At 50.0% G+C, this 22,040-nt stretch overlaps 1 protein-coding gene across 4 annotated transcripts in view; it reads right to left on the bottom strand.

The window, feature by feature from the left end:
* Nucleotides 1–401: 401 nt before the first annotated feature.
* The window catches only part of LOC138737202 (toll-like receptor 5), a 37,974-nt gene continuing 16,335 nt past the window's right edge, over nt 402–22,040 (bottom strand). For 2 of the 4 annotated variants that reach the window (XM_069887861.1, XM_069887860.1), the window contains exon 2: nt 402–3,101. In XM_069887861.1, coding sequence (XP_069743962.1) covers nt 501–3,092 — 2,592 coding nt within the window. In that variant the 5' untranslated portion in view covers nt 3,093–3,101 and the 3' untranslated portion in view covers nt 402–500. Of the gene's footprint in view, nt 3,102–11,443; nt 11,701–11,732; nt 11,838–22,040 lie in introns of those variants that run through there. The other 2 variants (XM_069887862.1, XM_069887859.1) reach the window with 2 other exon arrangements.

Genomic DNA, 22,040 nt, shown 5'->3' with positions numbered 1-22,040 from the left:
CCACCGTCTCATCCAGGTCACATTGAAAGATGGATCAAGTCGCGGCGGAGGATGGACGGATGAGCCCGAGAGATCCCAACTCTTGTCAACCTGCCCATTACGGTCGAACTCAATAAATAGCTGAAACCTCTTATTTTTAATACGATGCCTAACTTTCTCCAAGTTTCAATTTGACCTTAGAGCCACCGAGCCGGAGAAACCCGCCCCCGGCTGCAGATCAACCCACTGGCAGCTCAAACCCGAGGCACCGATCACAACCAGGCAGGGGGCAAGGAGGAGGAGGAGGGCACGGAATGAAGGGCCTTGACCACTTCTCCACGGGGGCTAGAGACCGTGTCGGAGGGGAGGGGGAGTCTGTGGAAGGGCTACAGGGCCAGCGCGTCGAAAGCGCGGGTTGGCAGCCAAGCGAATGAGGTCGGTGGTGGAGCGACGGAGGGCGGGGCGGGGACGAGGCGGCCTCGGATTGGCTGCCATGACACCCCGGAGGCGGGGCCGGCCGGCTAGTTGGTGATGGTGGCCACCCGCTGCAACCGGATCCCTGCGTCCGGCTTCCTCCAGCGGAGGAGGCCCAGGCCGCCTCTCCTCGGCTCGGGCCGCTGCCGGATCTTGTCGGCCAGCGTCTGCAGCAGGCACCGCTGGCCGTCGGCGTCGGCCGGCCAGCGCAGGTAGGGCCTGGCCTGCAGGTAGGCCCTCATGGGCTGGTACCTGCGGAGCTGGTAGTCCCGCAGGGCGCCCACGACCAGCAGCACCACCACGTCCTTCATCTCGTGGAAGAGGCGGCTCTGGGCCACGTTGAAGGCTTCCAGGCACCAGCCGTCGTGCAGGAAGCGGCGGGTCACCACGCACAGGGTCTTCCTGCTGCTCCAGATGGCGTCTCGGATGTTGGCGATGTGGTCCTGGCCGGGGGTGAAGTCGCGCTCCTCCAGGCACAGGCGCAGCGCGCTCCGCTCGTTGAACTGCGCGTCCAGCTGCCGCAGCAGCGCCTCGGTCACCCACTCCAGGTCCCGGCCGCTGAAGCACAGGTAGGCGTCGAAGCGGAAGGCCCCGTCGCCGCCCGCGCCCCCCGCGGCCCCCGCGGCTCTCCTCAGCGCCCCGCAGGCGAGGCGGAGCGAGGAGCGGCAGCGGCCGCCCAGCAGGGCCGAGGCCAGGAAGCCCAGCAGCAGCGCGGCGGTGCAGGCGAACAGGGCGAACTGCACGTGCTCGACGCCGCAGCCCAGGTCCCGGCGGCCCAGCGGCGTCCCGCTCAGGCCCTCGGGGAAGGCGCAGGCCAGGTCGCCCGGCGCCCCCACCAGCTGCGCCCGGCTGCGGTTCAGCCAGCGCAGGAACGGGGCGAGGGTGCAGTCGCAGATGAACTGATTGTGGGTGAGGTCCAGGCGCAGGACGAAGCGGAAGGCGCGCGGGTCGGGCGAGACCAGGCGGTTGCGCGACACGTCCAGGATCTCCAGGCCGGGGGGCAGGAGGTCGCGGGGGAGGCGGGTCAACGAGTTGAGGGACAGGTTGAGGCGCTTCAGGGAGCTCAGGCCGCGGAAGAGGCCCGGCGGCAGCTCGGTCAGGTAGTTGCGGTGCAGGAGCAGCTCGGTCAGGCGGCCGAGGTGGCCGAACACGTCGCGGCACCGGCCCGCCGCCCACACCAGCTGCAGGAAGTTGCCCGACACGTCGAGGTGCAGCAGCCGGTTGGCCCGGGGCACGGAGGGCTCGGCCGAGCAGCGGGACACGCGGTTGTCCCGCAGCAGCAGGTGGGTCAGGGCGGGGAGCCGCATGATCGGCGACAGGACCCCCAGGTCGTCCAGCACGTTGTCCGACAGGTCCAGGAAGGTGGTGGCGGCCCCCGCCTGCAGCCCGTACGCGGAGCGCAGCCGGTTCCAGCCCAGCAGCAGGTACCGCGGCTCGGCGCCGGGCACCGACGACAGCGTGTTCTCCCGCAGGTTGAGGGTGACCAGGTCGGCCAGGTGGTCGAAGCAGCCGGCCTGGATGACCCCGATGTGGTTGTGGTGCAGGTCGAGGTGCGAGAGGTTCCTCAGGCCGTGGAAAGACCACGAGTAGAGTTCGCCCAGCAAGTTGCGGCTGAGGTTCAGGGTGAGCAGCCCTTCCAGGCCGGAGAAGGCGCCCCGCTCCACCCCGTTGATGCGGTTGGCCGCCAGCGTGAGGCTCTTCAGGGCGGCGAGGGGCGCGAAGACCCCGGGGCGCAGGGCGAAGATGAACCCGTGCGAGAGGTCCAGCTTCATGACCGAGCTGTCGGCCAGGCCGCTGAACGTGCGGTTGTCGGGGTCGGGCAGGTTGCTGTAGCCGAACGAGGCGCCGATGGACAGGCTGCGCATCCGCAGCTCGAGGACGAGCGTCCCCGCCAGCGCCTGGAAGAGGTGCTGCAGCTGCGGGACGCCCAGGCCGATCTCGGACAGGTCCAGCGTGTAGAGCATGATGTGGCGGAAGGGGTTGCCGCACCTCGACCAGCTGAACGCCGCGCCCCGGTACAGCTGCCGGTTCTTGGACAGGTCGAAGCTGCGGAACAGCCTGTGCTGGACGGGGGACAGGTCGCCCTCGCAAACCTGGCCGATGCGGTTGAAGCTGAAGTCGACGTTCTGCAGGGCCCGCAGCCGGGAGAAGGAGGGGTCGGGCCGCACGTGGCGCAGCTCGTTGCTTCTCAGGCCCAGGGTGTGCAGGGAGAGGAGGTCGCGGAAGTAGCCTTCCTGCAGGATGGAGTCGTTCAGACCGTTCAGGTCCAGCTGCAGTTCCTGCAGCCGCCCCAGGCCGGAGAACGCGTCCCGGTCCAGCGCCAGCTCCCTGTTGCCGCCCAGGTCCAAGTAAGTCAGGTTGGGCAAGTTCCAAAAGGCCTTGGGCCCGACCACCAGCCGGCCGGTCTTCTGCAACGCCACCCGCAGCCCGCGGAGCCCCCCGGCCCCGGGGAAGGAGCCCTGCTCCAGGCGCCCGATGCGGTTAAAGGCCAGGTCGAGGGAGGTGACGCCTCTGGGCACGGCCGGCGGCCGGGTGAGTCGCCTGTTCACGCAGGACATCGCGCTCCCCTGGCGGAAGCAGGGAGCGGCGCCCAGCCGCGGGGCGACGGCCGCCAGCAGGCAGAGAGCGAGGGGCAGCATGGGTCCACCCTGGCGGAGAGAAGGGGGAGAGGAGAGTTACAGCCCCACCGGGCGCTCGGCATCCCACATCACCCGCCGCTGCAGTGGGCCCTTCAGCCCAGCCGCCCATGCCGACCCAAAACTTCTGACTCCCTCCCTCCCCAAATCGGACCTTCCAACCCCTCGGCAGGCCGCCCTCCGAGTGGGACCCCTCAGGTTCCTCTCCCCTCCCGCATTTAACCCGTACCGTCTGGTTCTGGAATCGTCTACCCCGGGGAAAAGACAGCGAACGGTCACTTTATCAATGCCCCCCCCCCCCCCCGTGTCACGGTAAAGAGGCACAAGGTCGCCCCTCAGCCTCCTCCGTTCCCGAGAATAGGGGAAGCGGAGCGGCGACCCGGGACCGAATCCGGCGCCGACTCGAGAATTGGTCCGTTCTCCTGGCGTCCGCGTCGGCGCTCACGGATCCGAAAGGTATGGGGTTTGTCGGTGAATTGGGCGGCACGGGTTTAAATGGCCGATTAAGCCTGTGTCGCCCAATTGACCTACAACCCCCATACAGTCATCATTCCATTCGACACTCAGCTCTTCATTCTATGTTCCACGCTCTGTTCTATGCACCTCTGTGTTCTATGTTGTGTGCTCTGCTCTACGTTCCATGTTGTACACTCAGCTCTTCATTCTATGTTCTACGGTCTGCTCTATGTTCTACGCTCTGTTCTATGTTTTATACTCAATTCTATGTTCTACATTCTATGTTTTACACTCAGCTCTTCATTCTATGCTCTGCTCTACCATCTGTTCTCCATTCTATGTTCTACATAGCTCTACTTTCTATGTTCTACGCTCTTTTCTACATTCTATGATCTATATTCAGCTCTACATTCTATGCTGTGTTCTACATTCTATGTTCTATATTCAGCTTGATGTTCTACGGTCTGCTCTACGTTCTATGTTCTGCCCTCTGTTCTACATTCTATGTTCCATATTCAGCTCCACATTCTATGTTCTACACCCATCTCTTCATTCTCTGTTCTATGCTCTGCTCTACATTCTATCTTCTACACTATGTTCTACATACTGCTCTACGTTCTAAGCTCTGCTCTACATTCTATCTTCTACACTCTGCTCTACATTCTATGTTCTATATTCAGTTCTACATTCTATGTTCTACGCTCTGCTCTACGTTCTATGTTCTACACTATGTTCTCCATTCTATGGTCTACGCTCTAGAATTGCTACTGCTCTACGTTCTATGATCTGCACTCTGTTCTACGTTCTATCTTCTACACTCTGCTCTACATTCTACGCTCTGCTCTACATTCTATGTCCTACGCTCTGTTCTTCATTTTATGTTCTATGCTCTGCTTTATATTCCACATTCTGTTCTACATTCTATGCTCTGCTGTACATTCTACATTCTATTCTGTTTTATGCTCTGCTCGACATTCTACATTATGTTCTATGTTCTACTCTACATTCTATGTCCTAAACTCTGGTCAATGTTCTATATTCTACATTCTATTCTATGCTTTGCTCTACATTCTAGATTCTGTTCTATATCTCTACATTCTGTTCTATGTTCTATGACCTGTTCTACATTCTAAGCTCTGCTCTACATGCAATATTCTATGCTCTGCTCTACATGCCATGCTCTATGCTCTGTTCTACATTCTACGTTCTATGCCCTACGCTCTTCTACATTCTACGTTCCATGCTATGCTCTATGTGCTATGTTCTACACTCTGCTCTAGGTCTATATTCTACATCATGCTCTACATTTTGTTCATTGTTCCATATTCTACAGTCTACTTCTCTACATTCAACACTCTGTTCTGTTCCATGATCTATGCTCTCTTCTGTTACTTGTTCTACACTCTTCTGTGTCGTATGTTCTACAGTCTGCTCTATGTTCTATGCTTTATTTTGTTATATGTTCTAAGCTCTGATCTACATTCTATTTTATGCTTGTGTTCTGTTCTACGCTCTGTTCTACATTATATGTTCTAAAATTTGTTCTACATTCTATCTTCTATGTTCTGTTAAATTATATGTTTTATTTTCTACACTCTGATCTACATTATATGTTCCACACTCTGTTCTACATTCTGTGCTCTGCTCTACATTCCACATTCTACATTATGCTTTACATTCTGTTCTCTGTTTTATGTTCTACAGTCTATTTATACTCTGTTCTACATTCTATGTTCTACTCTCTGTTCTATGTTCTGTGCTCTGCTCTACCTTGTATGTTGTATGCTCTGCTCTACATTCTATGTTCTACTCTCTGTTCAATGTTTTGTGCTCTGCTCTACCTTGAATGTTGTACGCTTTGCTCTACATTCTATGTTCTGTTCTGTGCTTTATTCCATGTGCTATGTTCTACACTCCATTCTACATTCTATGTTCTTCTCTTCATTCTTTGTTCTGCACTCTACATTCTATGGTCTGGTCTATGTTCTACGCTCTGATCCATGTTCTGTACCTGGTCTATGTTCCATGCTCTGTTCTATATTCTATGCTCTGTTCTGTTTGATGTTCTACACTCTGCTCTACGTTTTATGTTCTCTGTTCCTTGCTTTGATCTCTATTCTGTGCCCTGCTCTACGTTCTATGTTCTGTTCCATGTTCTAAGTTCTGTTCTATGCTCTCTATGTTTAATATATGCAGCTATGTCTCTTTGTTTATCTTTTACAAAAACTGAAGTCAATGTTTCTGAATGGTTCACATCCACAGCGTTGCTTCCACTGTGACTCTGACGTTGACACACCAACAATCCAACACTGCCAAATGTCAAACAGCTAAACCTTACCCTAATGTTAGGCAGCTACCAATTACGATACTGCAGACAGATTCCTTTAACAAAAATGAATAACTCATGACAAACCAAAAATAGACAAACGTCGAGTGCAATTCCCATTTCTCGGAATTGTGAGGAATTCCGGAATGGGCTCTGAACTTTTCACCCAGCTACAAGCTGGAGAGAAAAGTCTCTTGACTTGCCATGACAATGTGGTCTCAGGAGCAGGTGACCAACAGAGAGCGAGACCTCCTGCAAACTGGAGGAAAACACCTCATCTTCTGTCTGGCATTAACATTGACCTCTGGTTTCTGTTAAACCCCCCCCCACCCACCATTCCTCTTCCCTCCTGTTGCCTTTCCCCCAGCTCTCTCTCTCTCTCTTTTCCCTCTGTCTCCTTTCACAGAGCCAATTGTCACCTTTCCTCTCTCCTGCCGTCTTATCACATTCAGTCAACACCTTTTATCTGTTGGCCTGGACTCCTCCCCCGTCCCATTCTTCCCCCTTTCTCTCCCCAGCCTTTCATTCAGACGCCTGTCTCTTTTCACTCAGTGTTGGGACAGTTACTGGAGGAGATTCTGAGAGTCTGATCCAGCTGCAATTTCAAAGGCAAGGACTGATCAGGGCAGTGGTTCCCAGCCTTTTGCGTCCCAACTCACATACCACTTGGCGTCTATGGGATAATCAGCATGACCTTCTGCGTGTGAAATAATGCCACAATAACTTAAATGATTTTAATTTAGACATTCTGTGCAGTCTCTTGGCCCATGATCCCAATTAGCCTCCAACACCCGTATGTTCTGAAGGGCGGGTGGGGAGACACAGGGAGAACATGCCCGTTCCTTGCAAGCAGTGCGGGATTCAAACACGGGGTCGCTGCCACTTCAGTGGGTGGCACCATCCGCTGCTGAGTTTTTTTTTAAAGGGCTGTCAGTGACCCGAGGTGAGGGACCCCACGCGGGCTGCTGGGGTCGAGGGAGACGGGATGCAAGGAGGTGCCTGCCCGTGCCGGGTGTTCAGATCTGGAACTCAGGCTACCAGAGGTCTGGACTAGAGGCCAATCTACAGGGACGCTGGGGGCAGAGGGGACATGAAACGTTCTGCTCTATGTGGACTTTAGCCCAGCCTTTAACACAGTTGGCTGATCCAGGTTAGATCTTATGGGACCCAGGGAATTCGCTCGGCGGAAGGTGTCTGAGCGGGGTGGAGGAGATCAGCGACCCGTGCAGGGATCGGCCGGCACTGGCTCCACTCTTGTTTGTTATTTATAGATGACATCAAAATTGGTCGGTAAGTTGGCCAGCGATGGAGGTTATCCAAGGTGACAACTGGGCCTGGATCACCTGGAACAGAGGGTCGACCTCGACGGGTGGCAGCAGGGATTTAACTCGGACAAGTGAACAAAATGTTGTTGGAGGTTGGCAGCTTTTGAACTTGACCAGACAGAGAGAGAGAGAAGGTGGGTGAGAGAGAGAGGGGAAAGAGTAAGAAAAATAGAGAGGGGGATGAGAGAATTACCAGAAACAGCACAGAACAGGCCAGTTTGGCCCTACTAGTCCATGCTGGAACAAATCCCCACCCTCCGAGTCCCACTGAACATAAATTGAAAAAAGTTAGAAAATGAGGAGACATTTTATGTGTGTTAGTTAGGAGGTTATTAATATTGGTCCTTTGTTTTGTTTGGGCCTGTGAATGAGAGGAGCCATTCTGTGTTGCTCAGTGTAGAGGTTTTAGATGATGTGAGTTTATTGTCATATACATCAGTACAACGTGCAGTTGCACCGTCATTCTTACTAGCCGCAGCCACACAGCTATGTAAGATGCACCAAGTCTGACAGTGTAAACTAAATTACCACAATGTGCCCAAGGACAGGGTCCCTATAAGGGACAGGAGGCCCCGCATACCCCGTGGCCTGTGGAGCCAGCTGTTTGGGAGGCTGACGGGGATCTGCAGAGAGGAAGAGGGTGCAGGCCTGGCTCTTGCTCCCTGTTCCAACCACCTGCTCTCCACTCCTCTTTTGTAGTCAGGGGTGAAAGCCGCGGCCCTTTCACCTGCCAGGTTGACACTGGGAGGGTCATGGAGCTGGATTGCACATTGTGGGGACACTAATCCTGGGATAGAGGGAAGAGTCTGATTTTTCTCTCTGGAAACCTGGTCTGATTTTGTCCTGCCAGTGGACTTGAACAGTGGTCCTGAATGGTGTCATGTCAGCGCTCACCCCAGCAGCAGAAGTGGAGTTATGGAGAAACATAAGAAGCAGGAAGAGGAGGCGGTGCATGGCCTGTCGAACCTTTTCCCACCATGGGCTCAGCTCCACCGACCAACATCACCCTTAATTCCTCTCCAATCCAAAAACTTACTGACACATTCAATGAGGTCCCTTCTACCACTTCCGTGGGCAGAGAATCCCACCGATTCTCCGCCCTCTGGGAGAAGTAAAAACACACAATGCTGGAGAAACTCAGCAGGTCAGTGTCCTTTATATAGCAGAGACAGAGACACAGAACCCATGACCTCTGCTATATAAAAGAGACAGTTTGACCTGCTGACATTGTGTATTTTTACTTCAACCAAGGTGCCTCCAGACTTTTGTGATTTACTCTCCAGGAGGACCAGTTCCTCCTCATCTCCCCCGAATCCTGAGGTTCTTTCCCCTAGCTTTGGTCTCACCCACCTCTGGAAACAATTTTCCTGCCTCTCTCTTAACCATCCCCGTCATAATTATATACAGTATCCTCCACAATGTTTTGGACAAAAACACTTTTTTCCTTTTTCTCCTGTGCTCCCCGGTTTTAAATTTGTTATCAAACAGTTCACATGTAATTAAAGTTATGGAGGGCACTGTATGTTTCTAGAAGATTTCCTGTCAATTTTCTGAATTCCAGTGGTACAGTCCCACACGACTCAATCTCTCACCATAGGCTCTGGACTCACCCTGGTGAACCTCCTCAGCACCACCTCCAAAACCAGGTATCCTCAAGTATCCCTGCTCCTAAATTCAACCCCTCGGCAAACGAAGGCCATCATCCCATTTGCTGAACTGATATCACATCCCCTCGACTCTGTTTTGTCCCCACCCAGTCCAGTCCCTCCCCACCTACACCTGCGATACCTCACATGCCCTCCATCACTTCAACGACTTCCAGTTCCCTGAACTCAATCACCTCATGAACACCATGGAGATCCAATCACAATACACCTCCATCCCCATGCCAAAGCCCGTCATTTCTTTCTCGACAACAGACCCACCGGTCCCTCTCCACCACCAGCCTCCTCTGGCTAGTAAAACTTGTCCTCACCCTCAATAATTTAGACTCATCACCCTTTCTCCAGGTTAAAGGAGTAGCTGTGGGTATCCACATGGGCCCCAGCTATGCCTGCCTTTTTGTTGGCTATGTGGAGCATCTGTTCTACAAGGCCCTTCAACTCTTCCTCCACAATATTCACAGCTACTTTGGTGCTGCCTCATGTACCCACAATGAGTTCGTTGACTTCATCCACTTTGCTGCCAACTTCCACCCTGACCTCAAATTTACTTGGTCCATCGCTAACAACACTCTCCCCTTTCTCCATCTTGGGAGACAAACCCTCGACAGACATCTTCTACAAACCCACCAACTCCCGCCGCTTCCTTGACTATACCCCCCTCACCCCCTGACCCCTGTAGGGATTCTATTTCCTTCATTCATTTCCCCTGTCTCTGTCACATCTGCCCCCAAGATGAGGTCTTCCAATCCAGATCATTAGAGATGTCCTTCCACAAATGTGGCTTCCCCTCCACCACCATTAACTCAGCCCTTCTCCACTTCTCTATTTCCCACACACCTGCCCTGGCCCTCTCTGCCCTCCTGATGCTACATGGCCAGGATTCCCCTTGTCTTCACCTGCCACCCCACTACCTTCCGCATCCACATATTGTCCTATGCAATTTCCACCAACCACAACCTGATTCCACCACCAGACACATCTTCCCCTCTCTGCTTTCCGCAGGGACCACTCCCTCCTCCCTTCCCACTAATCGTCCTTGTTACTGACCCCTGTGACTGCAGGAGATGCTCCACTTGTGCCCCAAACCTCCTCCCGCCACCACTCGGGGCCCCAAACAGTTCTTCCAAGTGAAGCAACCTTTCACTTGTGAATCTGCAGGGGTCGACTCCTCTGTATCAGAGAAAACTAGACGCAGTCCAGGAGATTGTTTTGTTGATCACCTTCACTCTGTCTGTTGCAATAATGGAGACCTCCCTGTAATTCCACACCTTGTTCCCACACCGACATTTCTGTCCACGAGCTTGTGCACTGCCAAACTGTGGCTACCTGCAAATCGAAGCCACAATGCCTAATATTCCATCTGGGCACTCTCCAACCAGACAGCATTAACAGTGAATTCTCCGTCTGGCTTCTCGATAGGCAGAGGGACATGAAGTGTCTAAGTTTGATTTGGCCCTCATGTTCAGTGCAGATGCAGGGCCTGTTCCATGTTCCCCTTGTAACCCAACCAGTGGTACCAACGATCTCCCTGCTCCTGAATCCAGATTAAGGCGTGTGGGCCTCCTACAGCTCCATCCAAGTTCAGTGCTGCTTAGGGGCCCACACTCCCTGGAGCCCGACAGTTCATGGTGTCCACACCACCCTCCCTCAGAGCAACACCTCACATTTTTAGGATTAAATTTACTCCACCATTGCCTTCTTCCCCTCCTGATCTACCTGTCTCCATCATTCAGAATTCATGCACTAGCCTCTCTGCTCTCTCCAGCGCCACTCGTTTCCACGTCACCTGCAAACATAACCAACAGTAGCTCCTACTTCCACATCCAAGTCCATTTGGCAGTGATATAAACCTCTCGCTAGACCGCACTTGGAGAATTATGGACAATTCTGACCCACGGGAAGGATGTGAAGACTCTGGTCAGGATACAGTTGATGTTACCAGGATGTTGCCGAGATGAGAGGGGATGAGTTAGGCACAGTGCGGTAAGGACACGGTGGATTGAGGGACTTCTGGTGCTGTTCTGTGCCCTGATATTCAGACGGTTGGGCAGCATCCATAGAGAATAGATCTCCCTCCATGGATGCTGTCTGACTGGCCGAGTCCCTCCATCAGAATATTACACAACATCCTTGTTATTCCCGAGGGATGATCATACATCACCGGCACTGACCACTCCAGTGGGAGAATTTCCGGCAAAACAAGTACACCGATCACCACGCTCTCCCCCATACACCCTCCACCACCATTCCCCACACTCTAACCCCCAGTGCCCCACACATACCCCCCCCCCCTCATCCTCCACCCCCACTCTCCCTACAAACCTACTCCCCACACCCTCACACTTCGGTTCCCTGCACTCTGGCCCCCGCCCACTCCGGACCCCACATTCCAGACACCACGCTCCGGACCCTGCATTCCAGACACCACGCTCCGGACCCCCCACTCCGGACCCTGCATTCCAGACACCACGCTCCGGACCCCGAATTCCAGACAGACCCCACACTCTGGTACCCCCACTCCGGTTCCCCCCCACCCCCCGGTTCCGGCCCCGGCGCAAGAAGCCGTGTTAGTTTCACCCGTACGTTGCGGACGGGTCGGTCCCGGGGAGCAGCGATCGGGCTGCGGTGATCGATGTGGCCACAGGGCCGTTCCCTTATTCCCCTCGGTGACAGACACGGCCGTGGCCGACCCACCGGTTCCTCGGCTTCCGGACGCGGCCTTGCGAAACTGTCCCGGCTCATACGGGCGGGGGGCGTGTGGAGGGACCGTGCCTGTGGCAGGTCGGGGCGGCTGGTGGGACCGGGACGGTGGCGGGTGAGGTGAGGGAGGGGGAGATGTGAGGCTGTGTCCCCTAGTTCTAGTCTCACTTACCAATGGAAACAACTTTCCTGTCTCTATCGTCACCGTCAGTCAGAACTTATTGTCGTGAACAAAGTTCACTGGACTGATACCGGAGATGGTATCACACAGACCCAGTGTGGGGTCTGGAATTCGGGGTCCGGCGTGTGCTCCAGTATCTAGAGACTTGGATAAGAAGAAGGGTCGGATAGACTCGGCTTGTATTCTCTGGAATGTAGAAGATTGAGGGGGGATCTTATAGAAACATAGAACATCCTTGAGGGACGAGACAGACTAGATGCAGGTTGGTTGTTTCCATTGCTGGGTAAACCAGAACCAGGGGTCACAGTTTAAGGATAAGGGGGAAGTTTAGGACTGAGATGAGGAAATATTTCTTCTCTCAGAGGGTGGTGGATCTGTGGAATTCTTCGCCACAGGAAGTAGTTGAGGCCGGTCCCTTGTCAATATTCAAGATTAGGTTAGATTTGGCCCTTGTGGCTAAGGGGATCAGGGGGTATGGGAAGAAGGCAGGAACCGGGTACTGATGAGCCATAACATATAACATAACAATTTACAGCACGGAAACAGGCCATAAGGCCCTTCTAGTCCGCACCGAACCAAACACCCCTCTCTAGTCCCACCTCCTTGCACGATCCCCATCACCCTCCATCTTCTTCTCATCCATAGACCTGTCCAACCTTTTCTTAAATAATACAATTGACTCCGCCGCCACTATTTCTCCCGGAAGCTCATTCCACACGGCTACCACTCTCTGAGTAAAGAAGTTCCCCCTCATGTTACCTCTAAACCTCTGCCCCTTAATTCTTAACTCATGTCCTCTTGTTTTAATCTTTCCTCCTCTTAACGGAAATAGTCTATCCACTCTGTCTATCCCTTTCATAATCTTAAATACTTCTATCAAATCCCCTCTCAACCTTCTACGCTCCAAAGAATAAAGACCTAATCTGTCCAATCTCTCCCTATACTCTAGATGCTTAAACCCAGGTAACATTCTGGTAAATCTTCTCTGCACTCTCTCCACTCTGTTTATATCCTTCCTATAATTAGACGACCAGAACTGCACACAGAACTCCAAATGAGGCCGCACCAACGTCTTATACAATCTCAACATCACCTCCCAACTCCTATATTCCATGCAATGATTGATAAAGGCCAGCATACTAAAAGCCTTCTTCACCACCCTATTCACGTGAGTTTCTACCTTCAGGGAACGATGTACCGTTACTCCTAAATCTTTCTGCTCTTCTGTATTCCTCAATCCTCTCCCATTTACCACGTATGTCCTGTTCTGATTCTTCTTACCAAAATGAAGCACCTCACACTTATCAGCATTAAATTCCATCTGCCATTTTTCAGCCCACTTTTCTAAGCAGCCCAAATCCCTCTGCAATCCTTGAAAACCTTCTTCATTATCCACTATTCCACCTATCTTAGTATCGTCTGCATATTTACTAATCCAATTCACCACCCCATCATTTAGATCATTAATGTATATAACGAACAACAATGGGCCCAATACAGATCCTTGAGGCACACCACTGGTCACCGGCCTCCAACCTGACAGACAATTATCCACTACCACTCTCTGGCCTCTCCCTTTCAGCCAATGTTCAATCCATTTGACTATCTCAAAATTTATACCTAAAGACTGCACCTTCCTAACTAACCTTCCATGTGGTACCTTATCAAAGGCCTTACTGAAGTCCATATAGACAACATCCACTGCGCTACCCTCATCCACATTCCTAGTCACCTCTTCAAAAAATTCAATCAGATTGGTCAAACATGACCTTCCTCCCACAAATCCATGTTGAGTGCTCCTGATCACACCCTGTCTATCCAGATGTTTATAAGTACTATCTCTAAGAATTTTCTCCATTAATTTACCTACCACAGACGTCAAACTTACAGGCCGATAGTTGCCAGGCTTCCTCCTTGAACCCTTTTTAAATAACGGAACCACATGCGCAATGCGCCAATCCTCCGGCACTATCCCCATATCTAATGACATTTGGAAAATTACCGCCAGAGCCTCTGCTATTTCCTCCTTCACTTCTCTCAATGTCCTGGGGAAGATCCCGTCTGGTCCCGGAGACTTATCCACCTTTATATTCTTCAAAAGCCCTAAAACTACATCTTTTGTAATCTCTATATTCCCCATATTTACCCAATTTGCTTTTTTTATCTCACATCTCCCAATATCCTTCTCCTTAGTGAATACCGAAGAAAAGAAACTGTTCACTATCTCCCCCATTTCTCTAGGCTCCACACACAGTTTTCCGCTCTGATTTTCTAAGGGACCAATTTTGTCTCTAGCTTTCCTTTTACCATTAACATATTTGAATGATCATATTGAATGGCGGTGTAGGCTTGAAGGGCCAATTGGCCGACTCCTGCACCTATTTTCTATGTTTCTGTGGTTTTTTTTTAAGTTGTGAAATTAATTGTTTTGCAGTAGCATCCCAGGGCAAATGTTTATATAAACCACCTTACAATAATTAATGAAAATAAGGCACAAAAAGTCAGTCAGGCAGAGTCTGTGGTTCATTGATCATTTAGGAACCTAAGGGCAGCAGGGAAGAAGCTGTCCTTGTCCCACTGAGTGCTCGTTTTCAAGCTCCTGTACCTTTTTCCCCAATGGTATCAGAGTGAAGAGGGTCTGGCCTGGGTGGTGGGGGTCTTTGAGGATAGAGGCTGCTTTTTTAAGACACTGCCTCATGTAGATGTCCTTGATGGAATGAAGTCTGGTGCCTGTGATATCACAGGCCGAGTTAACAACCTCTGGAGTTTATTCTTAACCTGAGAGTTGGTGCCTCCATACCAGACAGTGATGTAACTAGCCAAAATGCTCTCCACGGTTGACCTGTAAAAGTTTACAAGAGTCTTCGGTGATGTATCGAATCTCCACAGACACCTCACAAAGTACAACTGCTGGTGAAGCTTCTTTGTGATTGGATCATCATGGAGGCTCCAGCACAGATTCTTGGAGATGTTGACACCCAGGAATTTGAAGTTCTTGACAGTGGCACTTTCTCCCTTTTTTCTCCTTTCCCTCCCTCCCCTCTTCCCACCCCCTCCAAAACCCATAAATATTCAACATATACAATTCAATAAAACCATAAAACAATATCTTCACACAAAGGAAAATAAACAAGAAAGATGTGTCATCTATTTGTTACACACTGAATCTAGTTGTTTTGTCTTCGTATCATTTTCATTTTAGGGGATGGAGGTCCTAGGCAAGCTCTCTCTGTTGTGTTCCATGTACGGTTCCCAAATTTGTTCAAACAATGTGACTTTATTTTTTAAATTATATGTTATTTTTTCCAATGGAATACATTTATTCATTTCCATGTACCATTGCTGTATACTCATGCTCCTTTCCATTTTCCAAGTTGATGTAATTTTTTTTTGCTACTGCTGAGGCTATCATAATGAGGCTATCATAATGAATTTTTGTTTGCACTTTATCCAATTTGAGGCCTAATTCTTTACTTCTTATGTTACTTTAAAAAAAATCTCTGGATTTTTTGCTATGTTATTTTTGTGATTTTATTTAATATCTGATTTAGTTCTTCCCAAAACGTATTCACTTTCGTACATGCCCAAGTTGCATGTACTGTGGTTCCCATTTCCTTCTTACAGCGAAAACATCTATCCGATAATGTTAGATCCCATTCTTTAATTTTTGAGGAGTGATTATATACCCTGTGTAACCAATTATACTGTATCATGCGTAACCTCGTGTTTATTGTATTCTTCATAGTTCCAGAACATAACTTTTCCCATACTTCATTTTTTATCTTTATGTTTAAATCCTTTTCCTAATTCTGTTTAGGATTTATAGTTTATTTCATCATTTTCCTTATCTTGCAGCTTAATGTACATGTTCGTGATAAATCTTTTAATTATCATTGTGTCTGTAATCACATATTCAAAGCTGCTTCCTTCTGGTAATCTCAATCTGTTTCCCAATTTATCCTTTAAATAAGCTACTAATATTGATGACTATGGTGTCCCCGAGAGTCTATCAGAGCATCCAGGATGCGACCACTTACACTGCAGCCATGAAGGTGCTGAAAGGGCTCTACGAGCGACCGCTGAACAAGGTCTACGCTCAGTACAAACTAGCGACGAGGAGGCAACAGCCCAGTGAGTCCTGTAGAGCTTATATTCAAGCACTAAGGGCACTGGGCAGGGACTGTGTCTGCACAGACAGAACTGCTGCGGAGACCACAGATGATCTCATTCGGGATGCCTACGTGGCCAGGGTCCGATCGAATGAGGTGAGGTTACGCCTGCTAGAGCACAGGGGAGAAAACCTAGAGGACGTGATCCAGATCGCAGAGACAATGGAGGATGCGGTCTTAAGTATGGACTTATACTCTCAGGGCTGGACCCCACGCTCTGATGCCCTCCCTCAACCCTACTACCCCCCGGCACACCGACGGCCTGTCGGCTGCCGCTACGCTGCCCAATGCAACCCCGAAGTGTTATTTCTGCAGGAGGGACAAGCACAGCAGGTCCCAGTCCCCGGTGAGAAAAGCCAGGTGCCAGAAGTGCTTTAAAAATGGCCACTTTGCTGTAGTCTGACGCTCCAAAATGGTCACTGTCAAACACAGTGCCTCGTGTGAAGCCTAACCACCACCCTCCCATTCAAACATTTCTTCCTCAGACCTCTTGTCCAATGAGAGCGAGTGTTCCGCCGCACAACAGCGCCTGACGTCACGGGCAGAAGCCGAGTGCGGAAGGTACAACCCACCCTTGCTGCAATGACATTGGCCTGCTTCACCCTCCCTCAGGAAGCAACATCCGACCAGGCCCCAGCCCCGACTTCAACCACTGCCGCCAGGGACCCGCTGCCACTGACGCTGCCGACCAGGGACCTGCCGCCGCTGCCATCCAAGGACATGCCACCACTGAGACAGCTGACCAGGTAACCGCCACCGCGACCGACGCTGCTGACCAGGGGCACGCCGCTTTGACCGACGCTACTGACCCAGTACCCACCGCCGACGACTGACCGCCTCACCGCCAACAGCAAGCAGCAACCCCCAGCAGGCTGCAGGCAGCAGCACCAACTTCTCGATGCTGACTGCTCTGGCCCGACTCTTTCTGTGACGTCACCACGCACATATTGCATGACGTCATCACGTAAGACTCCACTGTCCCCATTACAAGTCACTGCATCAGTAAACCTAGACCAGGACTGCCCCCATCCCCTCACAAAACCAATGGAACTGATGAAAGTGCATAGACACTGTACCAATTGCTTATTTGACTCGGGGTCAACTGACACAGTTTTATCCGCCCAGACCTGGCCCACCGTTACGGACTGGCTACTCTCCCCACTGCCCAGAGGATTTCATTGGCGACCAGATTGCAATTGACTGGGGTAAAGGGGTACTGCATGGCAATCCTGAAAGTCCAGGGCATCACATTCACAGACTTCAAATTATTAGTCCTTCCCCAACTGTGCGCCCCTGTATTGCTGGGACTGGATTTTCAGTGCCAGTTCTAAACCGTTTCCCTGCACTTTGGGGGGCCTCATGCACCACTCTCTGTCTGTAACCACTCCACCCCGGAAGCCTCCTGCGAGCGGCAGCCCGAACCACCTACCTCCGTGCCCCGGGGCCTCACCTGTAGCCTCCCCACCCTCCAGGTTGCTCCGCCAGCGCTCTGGCTGGAAGCTTGTGGCCACCAAAAGCCATCAATATAGTTATGAACACAGGAAATTTATCACAAGCAAGGTGCGCAGACTGCTGGACGAGGGCATTATTGAACCTAGCTCGAGTCCCTGGAGGGCCCAGGTAGTGGTTGTTAAAAATGGGGAGAAACCGCGGATGGTGATTGACTACAGCCAGACCATCAACTGCTTCACACTCCAGGATGCATACCCCCTCCCACAGATCACGGATGTGGTAAATCAGATTGCCCAATACCGTGTGTTCTCCACCATTGACTTATGTTCGGCCTATCACCTGCTCCCAATCCGCCGAGAAGTGAATGGGCGGCTGTATCAATTCCTCAGGGTACTCTTTGGGGTCACAAATGGCATCGCGGTCTTCCAGCAGGAAATGGACCGGATGGTGGACCAGAACGGGCTGACTGCTACTTTCCCGTATCTGGACAATGTCACCATCTGCGGCCATGACACGGAGGATCGTGATGCCAACCTTGAGAAATTTTTTCAGACTGCAATTCGGCTGAACTTAACCTACAATTTCGACAAATGCATCTTCTGGACCACTTGGCTCGCAATTCTGGGTTGTGTGCTGGAGAATTGGGTGGTAATATCAGACCCTGACTGCATGCATCCCCTCATGGACTTGCCCCTCCCCCACACCCAGAAGGCACTCAGCCGACTATGCCCAATGGGACCCACACTATGCTGGCAAGACATGACCACTCATCAAGACCACCTCCTTCCCCCTGTCAACCGAAGCCAGAGTGGCCTATGACTGCATCAAATTGGACATCGCCGCTGCAACGCTGCACGCCATCAACAAGTCCCTCCCATTCCAAGTCGAGAACTTTGCACTGGCAGCCACTTTGAACCAGGCCGGCCAGCCGGTAGCCTTCTTCTCCAGAACCCTCAAGGGTCCAGAGAGCCCCAGGCCATAGTCAAAGCAGTACGTCGTTGGAGACACTACCTCACTGGCAGGCACTTTACACTGCTGACCGACCAATGCACGGTCTCCTTCATGTTTAGCAATACCCAGCGAAGTAAGATCAAGAATGACAAAATCCCCAGGTGGAGAATCAAACTCTCCACCTTTAATTATGACATACTGTATCAGCCTGGTAAATTCAACGGCCTGCCAGATGCGCTCTCCAGGGGTGCTTGCGCCAACATACAACTGGACAGGCTGCAGAGACTCCACGAGGAGCTGTGTCATCCAGGGGTCCACTAGGTTCGCGCTCTTTGTCAAAGCTCGCAACCTGCCCTACACGGTTGAGGAGATTCGCTCCATGACCCGAGCCTGCCCGGTGTGAGCTGAGTGCAAGCCCCACTTCTTCCATCCGGAGAACACCCACGTCATCAAAGCCACCTGCCCCTTTGAGCGTCTCAGAATGGACTTCAAGGGGCCTCTACCGTTGACCAACCGCAACACCTACATCCTTACAGCCATCGACGAGTACTCCCGCTTCCCGTTCGCTGTGCCCTGCTCAGACATGACTGCCTCCTCAGTTATAGAGGCCCTGCACAGCATCTTTGCCATCTTCGGGTACCCCAGTTACATCCACAGTGACAGGGGGTCCTCGTTTATGAGCGCGGACCTGCAGCAGTACCTTCTGGAGCATGGTATCGCTTCAAGCAGGACCTCCAGCTATAACCCACGCGGTAATGGGCAGGTCAAAAGAGAGAATGCCACCATCTGGAAACCGGTTACGCTTGCCCTCCGGTCCAAAGGTCTCCCCACCTCTCGCTGGCAGGACGTGCTCACTAGTGCCCTACACTCCATCCGCTCCCTCCTATGCACTGCGACCAATGCCATGAAAGGATGTTCTCTTTCCCGAGGAAATCCAAATCGGGAACAACCATACCGGCGTGGCTCACGGTTCCCGGTCCGGTCGTCCTATGACGCCATGTCCGGTACTCAAAGAATGACCCCTTGGTTGACTGAGTGACTCTGCTCCATGCGAACCCACTTTATGCCTACATTGAGTACCCGGATGGGCGGGAGGACACAGTCTCAGTAAGGGACCTAGCCTAAGCTGGATCAGGCCCAGCAGTGCTTCCAACCCAACCTCCCCCAAATCCCATGTTCTCAAACAAAGGGACCAGCACCACCCCACCAGCTCAGGCCAGACTGTCGACAACGCTGTTGGAGAATTGAGTGAAGCAATGGGCGCACCCGACAAACCTGCCGGCGACACGACTCCAGCGACCCCAATCCGGGCACCACGGCGGTCACGCCGGATGGTCAGGCCCCCTAACCAGTACAGCCCCTAACGTCCACCGGGCCCTTTATTTTTCTTTTTTCTTTTTACAGCCCTCCATCCACCCCGGGGTCAGTTCTCAAAGAAGGGGTGAATGTGATAGTACAGATACTATCACCATTGTGTATATGTACAGATTGTCGTGTAGGATGATTGTGATTGGCTGAGAGTGTAGCCACATCTACTGGCAGGTCTTAAAGGATTGCTCCTAGCCAGACCAGGTCATTCTGGACTGGTCGACCTACATGTGATACGCTCCAGTCTTTTAGTTAATAAAAGCCTTGGTTTGGATCAACAAGCCTTTGAGTTTTTTCGACGTGCTCCACATTGCTTACACCTCTTTTCCGCTTCCTCACCACCTCCATCCCCATTTTTCCCATTTTCATCTCTTAGTTTTCCCTTATTAAACTCAATGTATGACAACACATTTAAAACATAAAATAACCCAACAATTCCCACACCCAATAATACCTTTTTTTTTTATTTTTTATTATTCACACCATAAACCACATTGACCATGATACATACTTTTTCCTTTTCAAATATATACAGTGCCATTTTCTCCCCCCCCACCTCCTCCCATCCCACCCTCCCTACCTCCCCCCCCATCCATTCAAAGCACAAAATCTAAGATACATTAAACCAGTCAAACAATGTTGTCATTCAATAAAAATAAACAAGAAATTCCACTGAGTCAATTCTTTTCATTTCCTTCTCCTTTTGTTAATTTAGGTAGTGAATGTCCCCGGTAGATTTTCTCTATTGTGTTTCATGTAAGGTTCCCATATTTGTTCAAATATTTCAATGTTATTTCTTAAACTATATGTTATTTTTTCTAATAGAATACATTTATTCATTTCTATATACCATTGTTGTATTTTCAAATTATCTTCCAATTTCCAGGTTGACATAATACATTTTTTTGCTACGGCTAGAGCTATCTTAACAAATCTTTTTTGTGCATCCTCCAAATCAATTCCAAATTCTTTGTTTTTTATGTTACTTAGGAGGAAGATCTCTGGATATTTTGGTATATTGTTTTCTGTTATTTTATTTAATATTTGGTTTAGATCTTCCCAAAATTTTTCTGCTTTCTCACATGTCCAGATTGCATGAATTGTTGTTCCCATTTCTTTTTTACATCGAAAACATCTGTCAGATACTGTTGGGTCCCATTTATTTAACTTTTGAGGTGTAATGTATAGCCTGTGTATCCAGTTATATTGTATCATACGTAACCTCGTATTTATTGTATTTCTCATCGTTCCAGAACATAACTTCTCCCATGTTTCCTTTTTTATCTTTATATTTAAATCTTGTTCCCATTTTTGTTTAGTTTTACCATTTGTTTCCTCATTCTCCTTTTCTTGCAGTTTAATATACATATTTGTTATAAATCTTTTGATTATCATTGTATCTGTAATCACATATTCAAAGTTACTTCCCTCTGGTAACCTCAGACTGCTTCCTAATTTGTCCTTCAAGTAGGATCTCAATTGGTAATATGCCAGCACTGTATCTTGAGTTATATTGTATTTATCTTTCATTTGTTCAAAGGATAATAATCTATTTCCTGAAAAACAATTTTCTATTCTTTTGATCCCTTTTTTCTCCCATTCTCTAAAGTAAAAGGGAGTAACTTATTTTGCGTCAATATTAGTTTTGGTAATTGATAATTTGTTTTATTCCTTTCTACATGAATCTTTTTCCAAATATTGAGTAGATGATGTAATACTGAAGAACTTCTATGTTGTACCAATTTTGCATCCCATTAATATAATATGTGTTCAGGTATCTTTTCCCCTATTTTATCTAATTCTAATCTAGTCCAATCTGGCTTTTCCCTTGTTTGATAAAAATCTGATAGGTATCTTAATTGTGCGGCTCTATAATAATTTTTAAAGTTTGGCAGTTGTAAGCCTCCTTGTTTATACCATTCTGTTAATTTATCTAGTGCTATCCTCGGTTTCCCCCCTTTCCATAAAAATTTCCTTATTATTTTCTTTAACCCCTTGAAGAATTTCTCTGTCAAGTGTATTGGCAATGCCTGAAATAGGTATAATATCCTTGGGAAAATTTTCATTTTAATACAGTTTATCCTTCCTATTAGTGTTAATGGTAAATCTTTCCAATGCTCTAAATTGTCCTGTAATTTTTTCATTAGTGGATAATAATTGAGTTTATATAGATGGCCGAGATTTTTATTTATTTGTATACCTAAGTATCTTATTGCTTGCATTTGCCATCTGAATGGTGATTCCTTCTTAAATTTTGAGAAATCCGCATTATTCATTGGCATTGCTTCACTTTTATTTACGTTAATCTTGTAACCTGACACTTCTCCATATTCCTTCAATTTCTTATATAATTCTTTTA

This window comes from Narcine bancroftii, chromosome 6 (genome assembly GCF_036971445.1).
Source record: "Narcine bancroftii isolate sNarBan1 chromosome 6, sNarBan1.hap1, whole genome shotgun sequence".
Classification (NCBI taxonomy): Eukaryota; Metazoa; Chordata; class Chondrichthyes; order Torpediniformes; family Narcinidae; genus Narcine; species Narcine bancroftii.
This window is presented reverse-complemented; position numbering and strand designations above follow the sequence as displayed.